The 19,103-nt window shown below is 41.8% G+C and overlaps 2 protein-coding genes across 5 annotated transcripts in view; one reads left to right on the top strand and one right to left on the bottom strand.

The window, feature by feature from the left end:
• Positions 1-767: 767 nt before the first annotated feature.
• Positions 768-3,804, top strand: UQCC5 (ubiquinol-cytochrome c reductase complex assembly factor 5; the record flags this gene model as incomplete). The annotated part of the gene is made up of 2 exons (XM_084246828.1): positions 768-918; positions 3,713-3,804. 2 exons carry the CDS (start codon positions 768-770, stop codon positions 3,802-3,804), a joined length of 243 nt encoding a protein of 80 aa, XP_084102954.1.
• Positions 3,805-10,804: 7,000 nt separating this feature from the next.
• Positions 10,805-19,103, bottom strand: part of PBRM1 (polybromo 1) — a gene marked incomplete at both ends in the record, with an annotated part of 95,701 nt that continues 87,402 nt past the window's right edge. For 3 of the 4 annotated variants that reach the window (XM_084248150.1, XM_084248151.1, XM_084248152.1), the window contains 5 exons: positions 10,805-10,977; positions 11,699-11,915; positions 12,027-12,097; positions 14,773-14,928; positions 18,242-18,406. In XM_084248150.1, the coding sequence (XP_084104276.1) occupies positions 10,805-10,977; positions 11,699-11,915; positions 12,027-12,097; positions 14,773-14,928; positions 18,242-18,406 (782 nt within the window). The remainder of the gene's footprint in view (positions 10,978-11,698; positions 11,916-12,026; positions 12,098-14,772; positions 14,929-18,241; positions 18,407-19,103) is intronic. The other variant, XM_084248153.1, reaches the window with a different exon arrangement.

Raw genomic sequence — 19,103 nt, 5'->3', positions numbered from 1 at the left:
CCATTTTGTAAAATAGGGAATTGAAGCACAGACCGCACAGCAACCTGTGGGGAGCAGGGATGTGGTTTGACGACAGAGCGGAGCCCAAGCACTTTAATCCTCCCCTTCTGCGGTATTGTAAGATGATGCATAAAAGGCACCTACAAGTCTCTACGTGGCCCATACTGGGACGGTTTTTATTAATTTTAGGGTTGTTTGTCACAAATACTTGTTTCGACTTTTGTTGCGGTAATGATAAAGCTCAGCTTTCAGCAATGCCAAATGCCTATCAAATTCAGTTATTTTCAGAAACGTCGCCATTCACGACCCCGGAGTAGAGACAGTGCACTCACGTTCCGTCCACCAGAGGGTCACTGTTTCCATCAGACCTTTAGGAAAAAGATGGCGGTGGCAGTGGAAGGGGCGCGGCGCACAACTCCGGCCCTCGGCTGCTGCACGGAGGCGGGGGTCGGGGGAGCCCGGGCAGACGGTGGCCACGTGGAGGCCCCGCCTCCGGGGGCCGCGCCGCCTCCAGGGCCCAGACGCCTGCGCCGGCTCCCGGGCGGGGCTGGCGGGGCTGGCGGAGCACGCGCACTCCGCCGCGCCCCGATTGGTGCAGCCGCCGCGGCGCTCCCCACGCTCCCCCCGCCCGGCGGTGGCGCAGGCCCGGGGTCCCGCGGCGCCCCGGCTGCCCAACGCGGCAGGGACCGGCATTACCCAGGCTCGCCAGTCTAGGGGCTGTGGCAACTCCCGCCGCCCCTCTTACACCGCGCCCCTTCTCCACGAGCATGTTTTCCAGGGCCCAGGTGAGGCGGGTTCTGCAGCGGGTGCCCGGGAAGCAGCGACTTGGCGTCTACAGGTTCCTGCCCTTCTTCTTTGTCCTGGGAGGAATGATGGAGTGGATCATGATTAAAGTGCGCGTGGGCCAGGAGACCTTCTGTAAGTGAGGGTGTGCGTGTGTGAGGGTGCAGCGGTCTCCGTTTCTTTTCAGGAAGGCCTGAGGCGGGGAGGGACCCAATTCTCTGTGGGCTATTTTTTTACGATCCAGGACAGCTCAGCCCAGCCCAGCGCTGCTTTTACTTTGGTCAGAAGGGCAAGTGCAGTTCCATTTCACTGAAACGCTTGCTCCCTGCTCTCCTGTAAATGGGGCGACATATAGGCACATTGGTGCTCAACCTGAAACCTTTGCACTTAGAAGGGCACGTGACCCCATTCAGGGTGACCTCCATTGGTGCAGCCCTGCGTCTTGCCTCTGACAGTGGTTTCGCCCACGGAACAGAGCATAGAAGTGGGTGGGGTCCTAAGGATTCATGTACACTTCTGCTAACCGGGCAGTATTCTGAATTTTTTCTTTAAGATTTGTTTATGGGGCCTCCCCGGTGGCGCAGCGGTAGAGCGCTGGGTTGCGAAGCTGCCCGCGGCCTCTGTGGCGCTGGTTCGATCCCCGGCTGCTCTCCGGCCACCGGAGGAGGGTCCCACATGGCGCGCAAACCTCTCCTGCCGCCCGCTGCTCCCCTCAGCAGTGTACTTCGGTCCTTCTGCCTGTTCTGCTCCCCGCTTTGGCTCTGGTGAATTCTCTCACCCTCCCGCGCTTCTGACTGTACCCAGTGAATGTATAAACAAACAAACAAATAAATAAATAATACATGCCTTTAAAAAAAAAAAGATTTATTTATGTATACAAGAGCTGGGGTGTAAGCCGGAGGTGCGGGGGTGTTGAGAGTATTCACCAGAGATTGGGGAGCAGAACAGGCAGATGTACTGAAATACACTGCTGAGGGTAGTAGCCAAGACAGGAGAGGTCTGCAGGCCATGTGGGTTGCTCCCTGGCCAGCGGGGGATCGAACTCGTGCCACCTGTGGCTGGAGAGAGGTTGATAGCACTGTCTAACCCCTGCGCCACCAGGAGGCCCAGTATTCTGGATTCTTAAGTCCAAACCCTATAGGGAGCTTGGTCTGCTTGGCGTAGCTAATTACCACTGTCTTTACAGGGCAGTCATTAGCAGCAGAACCCAGCACTGTGAAGTTTGGCATTACTTTGTGAGGAGCAGCTCAGTATAGGCTAGTTCCTCTTCTTCTAGGAAGACTTCCCAACCCCTAGCTCCTTTCTGCTTTGTCCTTCTGAAACAGGTATAACTGAGGGTGGAATTGCCAACCCTCATTAAAAAAGTTGTTAGTACTTTCTAAACTATTTAGCTCTGTTCATCCATTCATCACTATTTAGTAAGCACTAATAGAGGATATAAGAAGCAAGGCAAGGGAGCCTCAACACCAAAAGAGCTCTAATGGGATAATGGGAGGAGAGTCATAAAGACAGTTCCTCTGTGTGGTCATGCTCTGAAAGGAAAGTGTATGTGGGGAGGGGGGGCAGGCAGGAAAAAAAGCAAAGGAATTTGTGTTGGAATGCCTTGGTTGGACTAGCTGGTACAGACTTCCAGGAGAAATTGTGTCACACAGGACCTGAGATGGAGTAGGTGTCAGCCAAATGAAACGTTTAGGGAGTTGTGTCAACATACCCTAGTGGTAAGGGCAGACAAGGTGTGAAATTATGTTTGAGGGACTGAAGCAAGTAAGCAGAGGGAGAGGTAAAGTGGTTAGAAAGGTACCTGGGCAGGACCACAAAAGGACTGGAGAACCAAGAATGTATTTCAAAGGATTGAAGGGTTTTAAGTGCCAGTGAATTAACATGTGGAGAATGGCAGGAACTAAGCTTGTGTGACTGTCCAGATTTGAGATGGTGGCATGGCCTAGGGTGGGGACATCAAAGATGCCAAGAAGGCAGAGAGGGACACTCCAGAGGTAGTACTAATAGAACTTGGTGTTTGGACTTAGGAGTGAGTAGAGGCTGTGGTAGCACAGCTGCGGCAGGGGGAACAAGCAGATTGTGATGAAAGAGTCAAGCCCCAGGGTGGCTGAGAGCAGCAAGGAGGGAAATCAGGAGGGTTATCACAGAAGATAGCAGGTTTGTAAGTTTGACTCTGAAGGAAAAATAAGCCCTCCATCTCCCCACTTGAAGATAATGTTGATACTAATCAGCGAAGGTGGGGTGACAAGAGGCTGGAGACACCGTAGACCTTGAGAAGGTGGGAATTCATGAAGAATTCTTTACTGTTGATGCTTTTCTGTGAAGAATAGTTCATGTCCATCTGTGGTTGGGTGAGCAGTCAGGGTGATGACTGAAGAAACCAGACATAGGTAGATGCATCAGTTGACCCTGCAGTGCAAAGCAGGCAGGGTGAGGCATGAAGGAAGGTGGATTACTCCTTGGGGTTTTGTCAAGACGCCGATATTGACAGGAGAGGCAACTTCAGCTGGTTTGGGCAGAAAGAACAAGAAGGAGCTGGGGGGAATTCAGGGACCAAAGATATGGGGAAATTGGAGGAGGTCCAAGGACAGGAGGGTTAGGAAGGTAGTAGAAGATGTGGTCAGAGCAGAATGTTATACTTTCAGAGGGCAGAATAGGAATTGTGGGGGGGAAAGGGAAGTGAGGGAGATCTTAAAACATGGCCAAGATGCATGGTAGGACATGATCCTATCTTTGAAGACAGCAATTCTTACCCTGCTGTTGAAGTTCCGAACTCTTAACACAGTCCTCATTTAACTTTTGTTTTAAATTAAGTTTATTTTGGTATTGAGTTGAACATTAATGTTTAGATTCAGGAATAGGCGACAGATTATTGGTTACATTACTCAGATCTATTTTTCTCTTAAGATTATTTTTTTGTTTGATACAGATGATGTCTACCGTAGAAAAGCCTCAGAGAGACAATATCAGAAAAGGCTGGAAGATGCTTCAGAGACTGAACTTCAGCAGTCAATAAAGTAACTATTAAATTTTACTGCTGGTTTCAACTCCATTAAGAATGTACTTTACAGATTTCTTGTTCTTATACACAACTGCCTTTACAAAGAATTTTTCAGTTTTTCTCTCTGCTTGAATACTTCCCAAGTTATTTGTGGACAGCACTTGAGTGAAAATTATTTCCTCCTAGAACACATCTGCTCAATGAAACTAGTCTGTGAAATATATTTTAACAAATTGAAGGATCAATCAGTTGCTTTTCAGTGCAGTTTCAATTGTTTGTGAACTTCTTTGTTTTTAGGCCACAAATGATACCTGATCCACTTTTTTGCAGAATTCAGATTTAATGGTGACATAAAAGATCTTTACTACAAGACAATTTAAATCAGGATAATTATGCTAATTACACATCTGCCAGCTACTAAGTTGTAAACATTTTGTTAGGGTGGTGGGAGTTTCTGACTGACCACACATTACTTACGTTAAGTGCTCTTGTGAACAAAATTAACTCTTCCCTTGCCTGGCTCCAGTAACATACAAGGGCTGGACCTCCATGAGGACTAGGGGACATCAGGCTTCATACTGCTCTGTGATGATGTTGCTTTCATCTTGCTGCTAAAGATAAAAATACTGCTCCAGCGTACAGCAACCAGCTAAATCGGAGGCTCAGCTACTGGAGAGATTTTACAATTTGACCCAAAATAACTTTGGGACACTTGGTAGAAAAAGAAAGGCATCTTTCCATGCTTACATTAACCATATCCAACATCATTTCAAACAAGAAGGTATCTATATTAAAGAAGACTACACTTCAAAATAGTTTCTAACTATTGCTCACGAATAAAGCAAAAGGTACTTAAGGCCACAAGTAATCCTCAAGTTAATGGTCTCTTGCTAAAATTTTCTAGGAATATTTTTCTAAGTCCATTTATTTTAGAACCCTTACAGTCTAAATAAAGACCTACTGATGAGTATTCACATCTCATTAAAGCAAACTCTACAGCCATCACAGAGAGATGACTTGAGTTTGAAGACCAGAGATGGCTAACAGCACTTTGTCACTTAAAAGAGTTCCTGGTAAACCTAACTTCACAGGCAAAATTTTATTGATTAGATGGCTACAGAAGAAACTAAAATTGTATGAGTCAATTATATGGCCTTATTCCATGTTTTCCTTCAAGTTTTACAAATACTTGATACAGAAAATATGTAACACACCTTTTACAAAAAATAGTAGTGAACACTAATAAAACCATCAGGAAATCTGTGTCTGCTGTGGGTTCCTTCCCTAGCCTACCTTGCTGCCTCCACTGAGGAGAATCACTATCCTAAATTTTGTGTCAATTCTTCCCTAGAGTTTTTTCCTTTTTGGTTAAAAAAAAAAACAACATTTGAATCCTTATTTATTGAAGGGCAATCTTTGAAGATGATGGGCCAATTCCCGATTTTATGCAAGCAGAATACCAAAGAGATTGTATTAAAATGGAAGACACTTGGGCCTCCCCGGTGGCGCAGCGGTTGAGCGCTGGGTTGCGAAGCTGCCCGCGGCCTCTGCGGCGCCGGTTCGAACCCCGGCTGCTCCCCGGCCACAGGAGGAGGGTCCCACATGGTGCGCAGACCTCTCTTGCCACCCGCTGCTTCCCTCAGCAGTGTACTTCGGTCCTTCTGCCTGCTCTGCTCCCCGCTCTGGCTCTGGTGAATTCTCTCACCCTCCCGCGCTTCTGACTGTACCCAGTGCATGTATAAACAAACAAACAAACAAATAAATAAATAAAAAACATGCCAAAAAAAAATAAATAAAATGGAAGACACTTACAGAGCATGTTAGTATGGATGACAGAGTAAGAAATTCATCTAAGGTGCAGGCTTTTAAACTTTGCTTCCACAATCGCAGCCTCTGCAGCACAAGTTCCATCCCCGGCCGGCCAGGAAACAACCCACATGGTGCAGCAGACCTCTCCTGTCTCACCTGCTGCTCCCCTCAGCAGTGTGTTTCAGTCAGTCTGCCTGTTCTGTTCCCCACTCTGTCTCTGGTGAATCCTCTCACCTCATCTCTGCCTGTACCCCAGCTCTTGTATGCACAAATAAATAAATCTTTAAAAAAAAAACAAAAAACAAAACTTTGCTTCCAAAAGAAATTTTTTTTTTTTGGAAGATTTATGCATACAAGAACTAAAGTGTAAGCCAGAGGTGTGGGGAGTGAAAGGATGCACCACAGACAATGGGGAGCAGAACAGGCGATCTACTGAAAAACCCTGCTGAGGGGAGCAGCGGGTGAGACAGGAGAGGTCTGTGCACCATTTGGGTCAGCTCCCTGGCTGGGGATGGGGATGGAACTGATGTTGTAGTAGCTGGTGATACCTTGATAGTGCTGAGGCTCTAACCCCTGCACCACCAGGGAGGCCCCAGCCTCAAAATTTTTTTTTAATCTATTAAAGAATATGACTGCCTTAATCAGATATTTGGACTACTAAAGGGAACTTAATTGAAAGTGAAAAGAACTGTAATCATTTTATATGCTGCTTACAGACTATAGTGCACCTTAGTGTGGCAAGATAAGGCAAAAAAATTAATAACCCAAAATTTAAACACACCACAGTATATACTCTAGAATGACAAAAATATAATTAGCATCAATTGCTAGAAATCCACACTGTAGCGCTGGGGAAAGACTGTGGACTTTGGAGCTTCATGTTTATCATCTGAACCAATACAGAAAGTACCTAAATTGGGCCTCCCCTGGTGGCGCAGTGGTTGAGCGCTGGGCTGCCAAGCTGCCTGCAGCCTCTGCAGCACCGGTTCGATCCCCGGCCACCGGCGAGGGTCCCACATGGCACGCAGACCTCTCCTGCCGCCCGCTGCTCCCCTCAGCAGTGTATTTCGTCAGTCTGCCTGTTGTGTTCCCCACTCTGACTCTGGTGAAGCCTCTGACCCTCCCGCGCTTCTGACTGTACCCAGTGCTTGTATAAATAAACAAATAAATCTTAAAAAAAAAAAAAGAAAGTACCTAAATTAAGCACATAGGTAACTGAGGACTGCTATCTTGTTCATCTAGCAGTCTGATTTGGAAGTCTTACCTAATTTTATTTTTTAAAATAAATTTTATTTTATTTATTTTTTATTTATACAATAGCTGGGGTACAGGCCAGAGGTGCGGGAGGGTGAGAGGATTCACCAGAGACAGAGTGGGGAGCAGAACAAACAAACAGACCGAAAGCACTGCTGAGGGGAGCAGTGGGTGCGACAGGAGAGTTCTGCCGCACCATGTGGGAATCTTCCTGGCCAGCCAGGAATCGAACCTGCACTGCAGGGGCTGCGGACAGTTTCACAGCGATGTGTTCAACCCGCTACGCCACCAGGGTGGCCTTACCTAAATTTTTAATGTTAAAACTTAGTCATGTTAATCTTTTTGTGAGTTTTTCATATGGAGTTAACCTCTTTTAAAAAAACATACACACTCGACCATATTTTCCTATTAAAGCAGTATCAACCCTTAGTCTTCACACAAGCATATTAAAATAGGAATTTCTTGCCATATTTGTTATGTGGCAAGAATCTTTTATAAGATGTCTTATAAGACAACTACTACACCTTGGGGCTAGAAATAGTTTATCAATTTGTCAACTTCAGAACTTTCACTCAGCTGACCTACCACATTTCCAACCTAAAAACAAAAGAGTAATACTTAGCATGTGTTTGCTTATTATGTTCTGCTGGAGGATTTATATGTCAGTATCTCAAAATATGCTCGAGTGCAGATGGCATGATAGCCTTAAACTCTTAGGAGAACAGAACCACAGGGATTTGCAAAGTGATATAGAGGAAAACAGTTGGTTGATTTTACCAACACTTTCTATTAAAAGTGTGGTCAAGTTTTAAGAGCTCATAAGCATGTCAGAGACAATCCTGGGCCACTTGTTTCTTCTGGCTACAGACAGTTGACTATCTGAAATGAGTTAAAATGCCGTATGAGAGAGGATATGCTTACCTTACCTTTTGCCTTTAGTAACTCTTCATTTTAACTTCAACTTGTATGTCTGCCCATACTGAGGACATGTTTGGAATTCTTTGACTGCCAGCCTGAGAGATGTGGCGAGGGGCACACTGGGCTATAGTCTTGACTACATTCCCCTTCCATGTTAATGTAGCCTTAGCCCTGAACCAGAACCTGGGCACTAGTTTTCACCTCCACCTCCAGCTCTCTTCCCTTCAATTGGCAGTTGTATCCCTGTCAGCATAAAAAATCAAGGTTTGTAGGAATTAAATTTACTTGAAACTAACATTAGACACAAGCTTAACAGAACAACCAAACCTGGTTAATCCAAATCACTTTGCAAACTCCATTTTTATTTGAATTAAAAAGCTGTAGAAGAACAAACATATGATACATACATGTTATAAGACTAATTACCACTTAAACCTCTTTTGATACAGAAATGATAATAAACCAAGTTTTAATCAGATCTGAAAATGTTCAAGCTCAAAAGTCAACACCACCAATTTGGAGATTTTACACAAACAAATACCCCTCTCAATTATTCCTCAGGAAAAGAAGGGTGGGTTCAAAAACAAAATAATTCAAGGCCTTTTAAATCAGTTGGCTGGCATACTATTTTAAACCTATAGGGTTTCCTCCCCAACACATAAACAAAATTCTTTTCCACGTGAACTTATATTTTGAAAACACGTAGACTATTATACTTTGTAAGCCCTATTATTTATAGTTCCTAAAACTCATGAAAAGCAAAAAAGATGTATAGTTTACTTGTATTTTCTTGTCAGGACTTTTTTTCTTTTTTTGGGAGATGGCTGACCTCAAATTTCATATCCTAAATATTAACTGATATTCTCCAAGTTAATGAACAAAAAAACATGATTTTAAAATAAATACATAGTTATTCTTTAAAAAATGTAATTAGGGCCTGCCTAGTGGCCCCCTGGCCCGGCTATGCACTGCCTTAGGGAAGACCCTGGCTAGATTTATGGTTCCTACAGTACCTCTAGACACTGGGAAGGAGCCCCTAAGAAGGAGTGTTCTGGCTTCTAATGCCCCACATAGCCTATCGTGAAGAGTTTTTAGAAGCTTCCCAAAGAAGTCTCATCCAGACCTTAAAAAGGGAAATAAAATGAATACATGAAATAAATAAATAACTTAACCAAAATTAAATTTCAGGTTCTTTGGTGTAATTCAAGGATGTCTAGAAATAATATAATCTGATTGTATTATACAGTCCACGATGATTGGCCCAAATAACCAGGAACTGAAGATTTATTTATCTGATTCAGTTTAATAATAAGGTACTGACATACTACTGCAATACATCTTTTAAAATTCAGATTTAAAATACTTGATACAAATTGAGATCCAGTGGTTGACTATAGGCAATTATGTTACAAGGGCCTCCTGTATTTAAAGCATCTAGATACAGAAGACTTTATTCCATTCTACACTCTCTTTTGTCCTCATGATTTAGTAAGAATGGTAATTAAATATCTAGGTATTGATTCATACCAGATTAAAAGGAAAACAGTACCCTCTGAGAGTCCTCTCCATTTACAAACAGCAGTGGGAGCTCCACCACAATGGAAATCACTTTGTCACAGTAAAGCAGGTTTCAAAGCAGAGTGAAATACTACTATGCATGTTTGATACTTTCTACCTAAGTATCATACACTGCTTCCAAATGTTTATTTTAGGGTTATATAAAAGAGATAAGGGTCATCAAACCCAACTATTTGGGATTTATAATGGTCTCTTCAGTGAGCATTTTCTTAAATTATGATTCGTTTCTCCTGAAATTCAAAAGCACAAGCTAAATTTTAGAAATATTTTAGAAAGTTTTAAATTTCTGGTTGAGAATTAACAACCTTGAATCTTAAAAGAAAAAAAAAAATGCCATATCTGATAAAGAAGAAATGAAGAATAGTAAAACATATTTGCATATGCAGGTAATCTACCCTTTCACAATTATGCTTCTGATACAGTTCATATCCAGATATAAACTCCCTTCCCTATGTTAGGTTAGGTGTTATGTTTAAAACAAAATCATCTCCATGCACAGCATACTTCAGTTTTCTTCAAGATGAACTTCATTTTTCAATGTAAGAGATTTAAAATTTTAAATCATGTAACATATAGGCATAAATTGTGAATTCATTATAAATAGATCAAAAGTACCCTTACACTTACCTGCCAAGACTAAATATAATTCAGGGCTGTGCACATGTTCTGTAAAAATAACTGACACCAGAGAGGTCTAACTCAGCAAAAGAAAAGGTGCTCTCTCCCTCCAGTTGTCCGGGAGGAGCACTAGCTGCAGACGGATGCACAGCACACATCAGATTTCTGTAGCGAGTGCAATACAGCAAACATGCCCTGTCTGCCAAACATCTATAACCTAAACAACAACCTTTCAAGTGAACTGAACTTTCACTGCATCTGTAAGAAACAGCATTTGTGAAAGTGGCTTAAGATATTCAGGCACATGAAACAGACACAAGTACACTCCCTCTCTAAGATGTAAACTAGGACCAGCTTCACATTTCATTGTCAACTTAAACTAATCTGTAAACTCTTGTGTGTGTGTATTTTTTTTTTCATTTTGTTTTTTCCACATATATATATGCATATATATACACATATATGTATATATATATATAAAATCCAAAAAACAAAAAACAAAACCCAAGCCAAGACAAAACCTTTGAGGGTTTCAGTTCCATGGCAACAAGTAAAAAGATAAAACTCCAAGTCTACATATACAACCAATTATGAAACTGGTTTTAAACGAAGGAAACATATGCAAAAAAATCTGTGTGTATTTGATAAAGTCAACTTAATATAACAAAAACAAATTGAAATAGCTTATTAAAAGTGTCCTTATATAAAAATGGCCTTGTGATGTACAGTAAAATTCAATAAAAATTATCATCCTCTGTTCCTCCCCCCCACCCCCAGTAACTAAAATGGCTACTGTTCCACAAAATTCTTTATGCTTCTATAAAAGAAACGTAATTGATGTGATTAAAGGTTTTCTAGATTGTATGCTTGGCGAATGTTGAGGGTGTCTCGGAGCATCAAATCACGAAGACGCCAGAGAGCATCTGCCATGGTGGTGTGGGCCCCTTTACTCTTCAGCCAGTGAGAGGGAAGGCGGCTCTCCTGTTCTTTTGACAAATGGACGTCACGTCTTCGAGCTGAAAATTAAAGTGCAGACAGAACAATATAAATGGGAAATTTAAGGTAATAAATTTTCCCTCAATCCCCAGGACTGAGATTTATTAAAACATAAAATATTTATTATTTATTAAGTATTATAATTTTACTCTACAGAATATTTCCAAGCAAATAGTCTATGTCATTTCATTAGGCATTTTGGATTTTAGAAAACCATTTAGTTAGGTATGAGATTACCTAGCCAAGCATATTTTGTTTTATGCTTAAAAAAATTTTTTTTAGGAATTACCTAATCTATAACGACCTTACCCAAAGAGCTGCACAATACAGCCTAATTCTATACTAAAATGAAAACATAAGAAGTTGCACATCTAAAGACCTGATCATGATCATCAATATTCAATATCAGTGAATATTGCAGTATTTTATATATATACATATATAAAATACTGCAACGAGTGCTTAGTTGTAGGCACTACTGATATTTAATAATTCCTTCAATATTAATGTCAATAATGTCAATGTTTGTGACAAAACTAAGCTTTGAAATTTAGCAAAAAAAATTTCCAATGTATAATATCAATGTTAACAAAGCTATAAAGATGCTCCAAATCCCTATTGAATATGAGATTTCACTTGTGTAAGAGAAAAATGGATACTTTTTCTAGAACACTAACATGCCAAAAGTAGAGAGAAGACTTTTGTATTCTGCAAAGGCTTAATTAAAAGGACTCTTCTTACCCGCCAGTGTCTGGTCCCACTTGCTAATGCTGTTGGATTCAGCACTGAGTCCTTCAATGTATTTCAGGTAAGCCTCTGAGTGGAGAAGCCGTTGGGTCTTCGGTGGGGGGGCCACAAACATTGGCGTTGTTGGCTGCTGTATGACAGGGGGGCCAGCTGGATGTGGGCCAGGATATGGAGGTGGTGCCTGTTGCCCTGGAGGCCCTAAAACTGCCACCTGAAAGACCATACAACACTTGGTGATGGGGAAAAATACTTGGCACATACTCTAAGAAAGAGGGTAATTTTAGTTCTCTTGAGTTCTAGAAATTCCAACAGGGAGGCTCACCTGCTGTCCATAAGGACTTCCGCCTGGTGTTGGAGTCCCTACCATAGGGGCCACTCCTTGGTTCATCACACCTATAATTTAGAATGCAATGGCATAATTAGAGGTTCTAGGTTGAGATGACTGAAAAACTACTGTCTGTTAAGAAATGATGCCATTTATAAATAAGCAAACCTATGATCTGCCCTTGAGTCTTTGTGAATAGGAACCTTAAGTACCCCAAACAGGATGTAACATTGTAATGGAAATTTCATAGTCTTTTGTTTCTAGGTACTTAAAGTACAATGCTGGTATAATCTGTAAAATATGTACAAATTACTTGTGGCTTATAAATTATTTGAAGTCTGCATGAAATTCTAGTATTTCCCTAGGTAATGTACAGTGAGAATACACCCCTATTTTCAGAGTATTTTTCTTCTGACAACACATTTTCCTGCCACTGCAGCCTATTTTAAGCAGTAATAGCATTATAATCAGGCTCAACAGTACCTGCTGTGCTAGTACAGCAGCAGGGACACAAGGAAAGTGGTTGTACAAGTGCAAAATTAAATGAGTTTTGTGGACATCAGAGGAACCCCCGAATGTCCCCCCATAGGCCACTAATACCTCTGGTTCTAAATGGAGTCACTAGTGTTGGCACAGAAGGATTGAGAGGAAATAAATTCATACTCTGTAGTTTCTCTGGATTCAAAATGTTGTATTTTGACCAGACTGAACTCACTATTCTAAGATTCAGAACTGCTAAATGCCATTTTCAGAAACATTAGACATTTCTTAGAGAGTAAATAATAAAGTGAAAATAAATTTCTTGTTTATAAAACAGGGGTTTTTATATTCCAAATATGCAGAACACCACCTGGATCACCGTAGTAGTCCTGATGATTATCTGTGAATGAATGCAGAGGTTGTGGTGGGTAAGGTGCTGCTTCTCCAGCAACATATTAACCCCCAAGACACTCTCCCACCTTATATCCCACAACACAGTGGGGATCCCTGAGCTGTCTATTATCAATCTTTTTTTTTTTTTTTGTGGGACCCTCGCTGGTGGCTGGGGAATGAACCAGCGCAACAGAGGCTGCGGGCAGCCTCACAGCCCAGCGCTCAACCACTGCGCCACCAGGGGAGGCCCTGTCTATATCAATCTTTTGGGGCAATGCAAATAAATAGCAGTGCCCTCTTCCAAATGCCATGCTAAGGGGCAGCCAGCTACAATGTGGGTTGAGTCATCAGAGGAGCTCACTGAATCACCCTCTCCTACACATGTACATGTGTAGGCACTAACAAGAGTTCTTCCCTATCTTCCTGACAATAACCTGGTGTGTTGTGCCTCCTTTAAATGTAATTTAGAATCTGATCAGGAAAAGGGAGAGAGCTGTACCCCAACAATCACTAAAAAATACCTACTTTCTGGAGGGTGCTAGCCTTATATGTGCTTCTCAATGAGCACAACATGCACCTAGATGTCACCTCCAACCTGGTTTGACTAAGTCAGACAGGCTGTGTCAGGCGAGAGGGTTCAGAATTAGGGCCAATTCTACCTGCCACAGAGCCATACCCCTTTTATGATCCCTGCTGCAACAGCACCTCACACACAGGTTATTCCATAATGAAGCACCCATTACCACAAACATTTTCTCTTCTGGGTACATCCGGAACAAACACTTCTGTGGAGTTACAGCCATTTTTCTAAGCAATACTCACAAAGAGTGTGCCAGAGGCTCTAGGCCAAGCAACCAAGTTTGTCCATCTGGCACAGGTTTGGGTATACCTTATGAAACATCATTTGGAATTCTGTATATACAGTATATCCAATGGTGGTATAAGCATGTTTAATATTTCTACATTTCATCATCTGGACTGGGCTTTAGCTACTATTTTGGATCAAATGCTATTTCAAGTCATCATAAGATCATGTTCTCTGCATTAGATTATAGTTAACGGTGAATTCTTTTGCATATGATCACAATTAAAATGGGAATTTATGACTTTCCTTTCCAAATAACATTTCAATGTGCTGAGTGATTATAAAGTAGAACTAGAGGTATTTTTTGACTCCATATCTTTATGTCTTTACATGAAAAAAATTCTGAACTTCTGTTGACAAATTAGTGGCTATACTTAATTTGGTGGGTTATGCTGCTGTTAAAAATGTTACATCAAGCTTCTTGGGGATTCATCACAGAAAATTAACTCAGTGCAAGTTTGTTCACTCCTTTTTGTTACCAAGTCAGACTGAAAGCATTCTGAACAGTTCTACATTAGCCACTCTGCAGTCCCTTTGGAAGGGCTGTTTGAGAAGCTGGAGAGAGAAGGGACTCTATACAGAAGACCCTGTACAATTAGAATTGTACCAGAGGAATAAATGTACTCAGTAGCAAAAGCAATTTTATATGTAACTCTGAACTAGCGATTGGGGAAACTTCATTCACTGTTAGAGGGCATGACTTGTTTGGTTTGAGCACATGTCAGATTTAATGATTTTAGAGTATGTCTCCTGTCCCTTGGTCTGCTGAGTCTGATCTCTGCCATGTGTCCTGTGCTGCTGCTAGGCAGCCAGGTGCCCAAGGGCACAGGTACTGAGCCACTTGCTCAACACACAGGACAGGTCCTGCTGCTGACATCCCTGAGGTTCTCAGTGAAGGAAGGCCTGGCTACAATGGGCAGCAGGTACTTCCTGGAACAACTGGCTGAAGGAGAAAAAGAGAATATGAAAATGAGATTAATGAGTGAATGAGGATGAAGTTCTTACCCGGTGGTGGGATGCCCGAGAGGCCGGGCACACCTGGTGGAAGATGGTGGGGTGGAGGCCCCCCAGGGTGAAGTGGCTGCATGCTGCCCATGCTAACAAGGCCATCAACTGGGCCCTGCAAAGGTGGAAGGCCTGGCGGATAGCCACCCATCATGCCTTGAAGGACAACAAATTTCAGACATGCATCATTAACATGCAACATGAGCTAAGTAATAACACCCCCCCTCACATGCACTACCAATGAATAAAGCACCCTTAGTACTGCATGATATAACAGCAATTAGTGCAATTATTTTGTTGCAAAAATGAACAAAATAAAAAGTTACAAATACGAAAACAACATTTTTGGATGAATTAGTATTAGTATATTATTATTTGTAGTTATTTTTCCTGGGATAAATATGCTGTATGTTTTCAACTAAGTAATAATAATGAAGAGTTCCAGTAACAGTCTTCCCAAGGTCATGATTATTGCAAGCTGTTCAAACAGTGACCAGTTCTGCCAACTGAGATTCTAATTGAACAGTATAAACCCCATCATTCTGCCCACACTCATATGCCTATCATGGGTATACATGAGGGGAAACTGGAATGGAGAGAAATGAGGCGCATAGCCCTGATCACACAAAGCATGGTTCTCCAGCTTAGGGGTAAGAATTTTTCAAGGTTCGTATGTCCACCCCTCCTCCCTTCTAGTCCCACCACTGCTGGTTAGAATGGATCATGCTTGGGCTTGAGCCAGGGAACAGTTAAGAGCTACCACAATGAATGATGTTTCAACTTTAGAGCTCAAAACATAAGATAAAAAGATAAACCCTAAATCCTCCCAAGCCAACCAAAGCCCAGGTCACTCAGCAGCCCACATGCACACCTTAGGAGGAACGGCTGGAGAATCAGGCTCTGCTGACATGAGAAAATGCCAACTGTCATCACTGTCTCCAAGCTCACAAATGTCCTCACATAAACCTTCAGTTAATAGCATTTTCAATGAGGTACAGAATTTTTGTGAACAGAGGCTTATTCTTTTATTTTCAAAGTATATCTTCACCTGACAAAATATTTTATGCTGCCTAGGCAAGTTTCAAGAAACAAGTATTTTTGGCAAAAGGAGTGAAAAGGAGGAAAATTTCAAAATGACAAAGACTCACCTATCAATAGACCTTTAAAGAACATGACATTTTTTAATCAAGAAAAATAACTTGACTTTTCTGGGATTTGAAGTCATCACAATGAACCGAACACAAGGCTCCCCCACTGCCACCCCCCAAAGGCAATCACCTTTGGTCAGTTTCTTGCACAAGGGGAAGGTTGAGGGACTGGTGCCAAACCTCATTTTTTACAGATACCCTTTGTAGAGGGACTCTGGGTCACAGTGAAAAACTCGATTTTGAGAATTTTGCTCTTTGAGTTTTCTTGAATTATTTAGAAAGTATTTATGAAAGTTTAGTCTTTTAAAGCTGTACAATTACTGAAAATTCTGAGACTGATTCAGCCTGCTTCACTAGTCATATCTAAGCTGACTGAAAAATTTACAGTTACACAAACCAATAAAACAACTTTTAAATTGTAATACCTCTATATAATAGCAATACATGAAATAGAATTATGAGTTTTTTTTAAAATTAAGAGTTCAGAGAGAAACCACTATTTTTGAACAGACACCATCATCTTATACATTAGAGCCAATGCTACAAAACCACCTTTTAACCATACCACCAGATAAGTTTTTAGGAGTAAGTAGGTGGGAATTTAAAAATATTAGGAGGCTTTGCTTTCAATTACAAAAGCCCATCTGAACGCAGCCTTCACTGGCTGTGGTTGAAGAAATTATTAAGAACTGAAAGACATGATACTTGTCTTCATTAAACTGTACTTTGGTATTTATTATCCCAGTCACATGAGTTCAAATGAGCTTCAATGCTTGTAAGCAAAGCTGGTCTCAGACAGCAACAGGCTAAGATTTAGGCCCTATGAACCTATAAATCCATGAAAAATCACACTCTTGGCTGCAAAGTTCACATGGTAGACCAAAGACTGGTAACTGTAGAGCATGTGTGCCCTTCACTCCCACCGCCCAGAAGTTTGGGCATCACAAACTTAATATGGAGCAGGGGCTTTCTAGCCCAACGGAGAACTCTATGATGTTATTCCCCAACAGGGAGCTAAAATGCTGCAGCTGCTATTTTCAAGTGTTTTTAGCTGTTTGAATTCATTTTGTTAATGTGTCCCTGGGCTTTTTAGTCAAGGGCACGGTGCTACAATATCACATATCAAATAGAACAAAGCAGGATATCAGCGAGGGAATTCTAACTTTCAAAGTCCCCGGGTTCAAGGCCTGATTTCTAAAAACCTCTGGAACCCCATTAACCAAAATGGGCCATGGAATAGAGCTGGAGATTATGAGATTTGTTAGATCAACATCAGTTACACTGAAAGAATTGAAAAGTCACAATCCAGGTGTGCTTTGGCGAGTGCAACTGCTGAGTTCAGCGAAAGTGCATTTGAGAACTTGCCATCACAAAAGGTAGGAGCAACAATGGAAAGTTACCCTATGCTACTCATCCTTAAAAAGCAAATACGGAAAAAGCAAAAACAAAAACAGCATCCCAATGAGCCTGCCTTGAACAACACTGTCTTGGACTCCCTGTAAAAAGATCAGACTGCTTCCTTAAGAAGAAACATGGGTGGCTTGCATTGACCTCATCAAGCCTAGAGAGATCATGAAAGGAGGGACCCAAGAAGGGGTCTGCAGGCTTCTCATTGGAGAGATGTCAGGTAAGAATATTCAAATCAAGAACAGCCAAATTTGCTATGGCTACCAGAACCAGAGACAACACACACAAGCAAACCACATTCATCATTTTCTTTTCTTTTTAAAAAAATATGTGACTGGGATACTAACAGAAAATGCAGTTTAATGTAATTAAAATAGAAAAGCATTACAGAGTGGGCACAATGAATTGAATAAGAACTTTGTATTCCACTTAGCAGTCATGCATATTGGTGACCAGGAAAGGATTTACAATTCATTGTCAAAAATCCTTTTAAATGGCCAGTATTTTAAGGATGGCTGCAGCAGAACAAGGCAAACTGAATACTGGAATGAGACGGGACAATCAACATCACCTAAAGACTAGTTTTTGTGTTTCCTTTTGGGAATCTCTCCAGAACAGAATTCAGGGTCTATTTACATTTTCTGCTATAACTCTCTATCAACAGCAGTCTGAGGTAAGAATATCGCCAGACCATGCCCACAGCCAGGTTAACACCTGCTCCCTACCAATTCCCAGGGTTGGGCTCAAGGCATTGCCCATATGGGAAAGGCGATATAAGGATGACATGGGTAACTTCAAACTTTGAAACTGTCATGAGAAAAGCCTAGACACTGTGGCCTACTCCTCACTGGAGAAAAAAAAAAATGAAGGAATTTCTTAAAGTGGAAAAAAATGGTCTTAGCTCCTGTTTTTACCTGCAACAGGTGTCAACTGCTGATTGAGCATCCCCATTGGTGTTGGTGGTGGCACCACCCCCATGAGAGCCCCCACAGGGGTGCCTGCTCGGGGAGAAGCACTCGGCTGCTGTTGCTGTGCTGCTCGCTCTCTCTCCTGCTGCTCAGCAACTTTAGCTGCCCGCTCTGTAAAGGCATTTCAGATTTTCAATTCTGTTTTTAACCCAGGAATTCAAAATACCATCCATTGCATTCAACAGGACTAGTAAAAACACAGGCAACAGTTCTGTCTCAATGGAAGGAACAGTAGATGACTAGTCTCAACACAGGAGGAGTCGGGCCGATTTCACTTGGTAACCTAGATCCAGCTTTCCTATCCCATCTTGAGAACTGGTCTGCAAAGATTTCAAGAATGTTAAGACTGCAACACACATTCAGAAAGCACAGGTTTTATTTAAACACGTCACCAGCGTAACCAACGTGGTTAATCTCACAAGGCATCTGAAGATGAGAAGCGCTACCATTATTCTAGTATTAATAGCATTACAAATTATTTATAATTTCAACATGAAGCAATTCCATGGCCCATTGTAATTTTTGGCACAATTGTTACTTACTATATTTTCCTGATTCCTTGCACCCAATTTTACTAAGATTTGAGGACTCTTGTCATTAGTGTCATGAGGTTTAGCAGCTGAAGAAAATTAACTCTGTAAGGGAAAAGTAGCTTACTGCCTCCTCCACAAGGTTTTAGGAAAAATAAACACCAATTTCTACATTCTAATGAAGCAAAGACATCGTGTTTAATAAACCTCAAGGGAATAAATGCATGATACTCTAGGCTACAGTCATCAGAGAAGGGAATTATATACACATATGAAGC

Source organism: Talpa europaea (genome assembly GCF_964194135.1).
Source record: "Talpa europaea genome assembly, chromosome: 11".
Taxonomy (NCBI): Eukaryota; Metazoa; Chordata; class Mammalia; order Eulipotyphla; family Talpidae; genus Talpa; species Talpa europaea.
The sequence above is the reverse complement of the archived record's forward strand: the minus strand, read 5'-3'. Positions and strand labels throughout refer to the sequence as shown.